The 6,241-nt window shown below is 36.7% G+C and overlaps 1 protein-coding gene across 2 annotated transcripts in view; it reads right to left on the bottom strand.

The window, feature by feature from the left end:
* Positions 1-5,269, bottom strand: part of LOC146453973 (uncharacterized) — an 18,022-nt gene extending 12,753 nt beyond the window's left edge. Inside the window, exons 1-5 of one of the 2 annotated variants that reach the window (XM_085095966.1) lie at positions 5,137-5,269; positions 4,078-4,222; positions 2,764-2,806; positions 2,331-2,427; positions 608-669 (exon numbers count right to left, since the gene is read on the bottom strand). In XM_085095966.1, coding sequence (XP_084952092.1) covers positions 608-669; positions 2,331-2,427; positions 2,764-2,806; positions 4,078-4,222; positions 5,137-5,239 — 450 coding nt within the window. In that variant the 5' untranslated portion in view covers positions 5,240-5,269. The remainder of the gene's footprint in view (positions 1-607; positions 670-2,330; positions 2,428-2,763; positions 2,807-4,077; positions 4,223-5,136) is intronic. The other variant, XM_085095967.1, reaches the window with a different exon arrangement.
* Between the last annotated feature and the right edge of the window lie 972 nt (positions 5,270-6,241).

Here is a 6,241-nt window from a genome sequence, read left to right as displayed (position 1 = left end):
GTATTATAAAATGCACTTATTTGACAGGAATTTTAGGATTGATGATTCAGTGTCTTTATGTTGTGGTTATATATGATTTTGTTTTGAAACTTTTAAAACCAGAAAGATTTTTTTCTTTTACTTTTTTTTTACAGATTATGGTAATAAATCTGGGATAGAGAAAAATAAAAACTTAACTGGTTTGAAAATTCCCAAACCAAAAAACAAATTTACATTATTTTATATGGGTATGCCCTATTGTAATACATACAATGTACATTTAGAAATTGAGTTACCATTCAACACCATTTGGGTGTAAAAATCCCTATTAAGAAACTGCAAGAAATTTTTGTCATTGAGAAGTAAAAACCTTCCCAGTAATTGAAGGGGTGCCTGGAAAAAAGCCCTAAGTGACTTCTGATAAAAAGCTAGATTCTCCTTCCAAATTTCATTGTATTCACTTGTGAAACAAAAGGAGAATTTGACCTTACATCAAAAGTCACTTAGCGCCTTATTCCACGCACCCCTTCTATTACTATAATGCTCAAAATAAATATATATAGTATTAATCATCCTTAAATTTACTCCACCAGGATATTATTCAATCTAAAAGCATTATTATAATTACCTCAGGAGATGAGCATTTTAGGCCATATTCTGCCAGTTCTTTTCTAAGCTCCGCAGCAAGGACTGCAAACAAAGCATTTCAGTAAATTCGAAAATCAAATCAAGTCTGCAGCTGGTTGAAAACATCAATCCATCATTTGAGGGTAAACCATTCCATCTTCAACATTATAGACAATTTAACAATTTACAAGTGAAAGTAACATATAAACATTTTGCTGGAATAATTCTGATATATTATTAAAAACGTGGTCATTGTCTTGGATAATGCAATTACAGAGTTTTGATTGGCTTTAAAGTGCCCATAACCCCAAAAAATTTTTTCGTTTAAATAAATTTTTGCACCTGTTCGAAACGCATTGAGCCTTTTTGCGCCTTTTTTCAACTAAATCTTGACTTTTTATAAGCTGTAAAAGTTACGAAATCTAGCCATCATCTGTCCCATGACCGAGCTGGTAAGGGGCAATTGGGTCTATTCCTTACATGACGTCACAAACTGCTTTGCATACATTTTCACAAAGACTTAATACAATGCAAATCAGTTTGTGACGTCAAGTAAGGAATAGGCCCATGCCCCTTACTAGCTCGGTCATGGGACAGATGATGGCTAGATTTTGTAGCTTTTACAGCCTAAAAAAAGTCAAGATTTGGTTGAAAAAAGGCACAAAAAGGCTCAATGCATTTCAAACAGGTTTATTTTGGGGGTTATGTGCACTTAAAGCGGCCATAGTATATGAGCCATAATTATACCATGCTCAAGAAATAGCGACCATCCAATTGTGCTTCGGGGTGTCCTTGCAAAGTGAAGTCAGCAAGATCTAGCAATTACTACATTTCTTGATTGTTTTTAATATATTCTAATAAGATTAAATTTAGAAATATAGTTGACTAAATAAGTATAAAAATTAGCGAACAAATGGAACAATATTTCGGTGCCATCTAGGCACCATTACCTCGAATAAAGAATGTAACTCTCACTTTATAAAATCTCTCTGAATGAACAATGGACAGTTACTTTAAATTTATTCTTAATTTAATTTATTCTATTTCACACCTTTACTTTCTGTATAAATTACCTTTACTGTTGCATTCTTTACTTGATAAAGGTGCCAAGATGACAACGCAACGTCATTCCGTTTTTTCGCTAATTATTATAGTCAACTGTTTTTAATAAAACAATAATTATTATTCCACTCGCATTTGTTGGTATGAGGTGATTATAGCCAACTAGGCACAACCCACCTCATTGGCTATCTTTCATCTCATATCCAATTTGCACACTCATGGAATAATTGTTAAAATTTATATAACTGGAGAATAATTTCCTTAAATATTTATTCAATTATTTATGAAAGTGCAGTGGTGATCAATGTAGTGGTAACAGCAAGACAGACTCCCAATCAGACTTTCACTCATAAGACAAAAGGATCGTTGGGTCGAGGGTAGGTTGGTCTCTGCATCCAACAAGAATCCTTTACTCCACACTGTGCCCCACTTCATCCAAGAGGTAGTGGACTGTCATCCCATCTGGGTGTGGGGTACGTAAAAAGCTCCTATTGACTTGAGACACTGATGCTACAGAAATATGGGTAACCTCAGGCCATGTGGGTCCAGACTAGGCTGGTAGTGCGACTTAACGTCATTACCATTTCCTGTTTATCTATTCATTTATTTTATTACAAATTTAAATTATTTCTTTATTCATTTTTGCAAATGTCAAAACTTACCCTTTGTTCGAACAAATACGATAGCTCTCTTTGGCCTGTGCTTTAGCAACACATGTGCAACATATTTTCCCCCTTGAATTACGGAAAATGGCATCACCTACAAATACAGATGTATGGTTAGTTACAAATATGCATAAAATTACTAAAAGTACAGTCATCATAATGTATCTGCAACGATTTTCAAGTGGTCTAAGTGATTAAAATTACTATATGAAGGTCTGTAAATTGAGCCTGTTTCCGTTAAGACACAAAAAGCCAACAACTGCTGCAACTTTTCTTCATGTCTCTCACTGCCATGGTGTCCACTGTCCACTGGTGATCTGGGTTTGACCATTATTGTACAGCTGATTCAAGATGAGGAGAGGGTGTCATAGGAATACTCCTAGTCACATCAAACTAATATTCTCTCCACATGTTAAAATTTATCACTTACATGAAGCAGCTGATATTTCTTGGGTTTTTCCAGTTCAGCTCTGCTGAATGGAAATAAATGGAAAAAAATTATGGAATAGTGCCATACATATTGTCCAAGTCCTTTGTTGCTAGATTTCTTTTAAAATTTGCAGCACTTGGATCTGTCAACCCCTTCCAACACTTTTTTTTAGCTTTGTAAAAAGTTGTATCTGAACATCTTAAAGCAGACCACAGCTCCATAATAAATACAGGGGTCACTGGGTTCATTTTTCAGTTATAACTGCTTAAAGCTAAAATTAGGGGTGTTTTTAACAGGTTCAATTTATTCTTGCTATGGTAACCTACATATGTTATGTAAAAAAAATGACCATGGCTTGTTTGCCAATCAGAACAGGTACAAGTATTTGCTTGATTGTTGTATGAAACTGATTAAGGGTGAATAGTGTTGAGTTATCAAAGTATAAGTGATGGGGAGTGCTAGAAACTGCTCTGAGCCATCTTTGTGCAGCATCCTATAGAGTCCTACAGGATCCTGATTTAAGATGATGATGTAAGATGATTATTCCTACTGCAATCCTGGGCCAAATTGTTCAAAGCCCTTGGCTATTAAATTAGTCCTGGGTTAACATGAACTTTGATTCAAGTTTAATTAATAATTGATAATAAAAGATTTTAATTTGTTCTGCAGAACTTTTTGACTTAGTCTTTTCTCTACCATTAGCTTAAAATTATTTTGCTTTTAAAACACTTATTGTTTAATGTGCAAGATGAACACTTTGCTTAAGTTTTAATCAGGGATTAGTGTTAATCAGCTTTTGAACAGTCGTGCCCTGGCTGAATAGGATCTTATTAGTGTCTTGGGGCCAGATGAGATCCATGAAGGGCTCCTAAGACAGAAACGTGTTAAGATGACATGTGTTCCAAGTAAAAAAGAAAAAAAATACCCTGTTGTTTAGTACACTGTACATTCATTGGCAGATAATCTAAACTTAGGTGACCATAGTGAACCTAGCTCATGATCCTACAGCTGTACATAGATAATAATAATCTGAGTAATTATTACTTTCTTCAGTATTCAGACTTTCCAAAAGTCTTCTACAGACTACAGGTGTATGAGAATTTCCTGTAATATTTTACCGGATCCTGCAAAAGACACCAATAGGATTATTGCCATCTAGGATCCTGAAAAGGATGCTATAGTGTATATCCCACAGGATTTGACAGGATCGTGAGAGATCACATAGAATTATCATTTATTGTTAGACAAATTGTTGACTTAAATTTTTATACTATAAAGTTCAAAACATACACAGACCTATAATTTAAAACAAACCTTTCAGTAGTATCAACTTGACTTGACAACACAACATCAGCTTGACTTGAGAGTCTATTTACTTTTAAACATGATGAACATGTTTCAGAGATTCGGAACAAAGTTTCCCTGGGTTTCAATTTCACCACTGGCTGTCCAAATACTCCTACAGAATGTATAAAGAAATTCCTGCTGTAAGTGAACTGTACAAATGGATCTGATTCACTCGGGAACACCTCAGTAAGGTTCAAGGAACTCACACACAGGCTAGAGGTGGCTATTGTGTTGTATATGTTTTAACCAGTTATGAAGAGGATAGGAGTATTATTATCATTTTCTTGGTAGGGATGCAAGTCCACCATCTTGTTTTTCCCAATAATTTTTTTTCTTTCATTTTTGCATTTCCTCCACAAGAGAATGGAATAGGGAAGCTGGCCCTTAGATTCCAACTCTCCCAGATTAAAGTCACTGGTGATCTTTTCTTCAAAATCAACTAAGATTTTAACCTCACGTTTTCTAAAACATTGTCTTTCCATCTTCCTTTTTTTTTTTTTTTTGTTACTGATTCATGTTATGGTTAAAGGGCGGATTTTCATCCCCTTTTAACTCAATTTGTTATACGACGTTTAGAGAAACCACAGAAAACGAGTCAATTTTATGGGAAAGTTTGGCGGCGTTGGCTCAGTTTGGGCAATTTTGATTTAGTTGGTGGGTTCATTTGGACCAATTGGGGTAAGAAGAAGTGGTTGATGATTGGGGAGAAAAGGGGGGGAGGGGGGGCGAGGAATGAGGGAGGTATTGAGAAAAAGTCTCCAGATTTCAGATCTCAGAGGACATGGCATCTCTGTTGGCCTATGCTACAGCATCAGGTGGCTAAATGCTTTCCTACAGAAACTTTGGCGTCTTCCAAGTGTTGGGTATGGGTATGGGTATTTTCTGGAAGGTTTCAGATCCCACGTTTACAACCTGATCTTCTCAGCTCTAACTTCCTCAGTTCTTGGATTTGCTACGTTCAATACATTAGCAGGCAATTCATAACCAGTCAACCGAATACTACTAAGCCCAGGCTGGACTCATTACCTGTTGCTGTTCTCAGGTGCCGTGCATTCCCCCACATTCTACAACAAGATGGAAAAAATATCCGAAATCCTCTCGAAGAACGAATGAGCAGCACGTCCGCCATTTTGGATTTAGGAAGTATGGGAAATTTTTCTTCATCTCTCTGGTGGTGGGTGATAATATCTTGGGGGGAGGGTGAGTGTAATTTGTTGTTTGCTTTGTGTCGCGACAAATTAATGGACTGTAAAAAGCAAATCAAAACAAAGCAAAGTAAAACCTTGAAGCCCTCTAAACATTGTCAAAATAAACAAGATACTCTTTGCACCGAACAAATCTGTTCGTTTAAATTATATAGCCTTGTGTTTAAGAACTTAACTCTCCGCCGCATCATAATTACACGGAATGCCCGTAGGGCATGACGTGTCTAGGTTTCGGTCGGGTATCTTTTTTTTCATCGGTGTCGCAAATGTGCACATTAATTTATGCATTAAACTCTGTCCTCCCCTAGTAAGGATATTTTGTTCTGATTGTCTTCAACAGAAGCGGCCCAATCAAAATCTATTTTTCAGGCACATATCACGAGAGAGGGGACCCACTCATCACTTCCGTGTGACGTCAAATTATCATTTGATTTATTCATTAAAACTAGATTAAATTCTTCCCTCTCCCAGAAGGGATCTATTGTTTTGATTGTCTTGAACAAAAGCGGCCCAATCAAACTCCATTATCTGCGCGTATATCACGAGGGAGGGGACCCACTCATCTCTACTTGTGTGACGTCAAAGCAAATCATCATTTGGAAAAGTTGTTTTCGTTCAATGGCGGCCACATGTCTGAATTTACGACTCCGGATCTGCCGTTTTCAGAGAGAAAACCAACCTTTTTCAAGCAGTAAATCGAAATAATAACTTCTAGGTAGTACTCGACAGTTGAAACGGCGGAAATTGGGAGAGTTCACAGCAAAGAAAATCCGCTTTAAAAAACAGATCGAATGACCAACGCGAAGGATTAGAGCTAGAGGAGGCCAGACCAGTTCAGCGGGGTCATGACGTTATTGCATAGTTACACGGAATGCCCGCAGGGCATGACGTGTCTAGGTTTCGGTCGGGTATCTTTTTTTTCATCG

The sequence above is a fragment of the Pavona decussata genome, unplaced genomic scaffold (genome assembly GCF_977016875.1).
Source record: "Pavona decussata unplaced genomic scaffold, jaPavDecu1.1 SCAFFOLD_321, whole genome shotgun sequence".
In the NCBI taxonomy this organism is placed as follows: Eukaryota; Metazoa; Cnidaria; class Anthozoa; order Scleractinia; family Agariciidae; genus Pavona; species Pavona decussata.
Note: the sequence above shows the minus strand (reverse complement) of the source record. Positions and strands in the feature narration are given on the sequence as shown.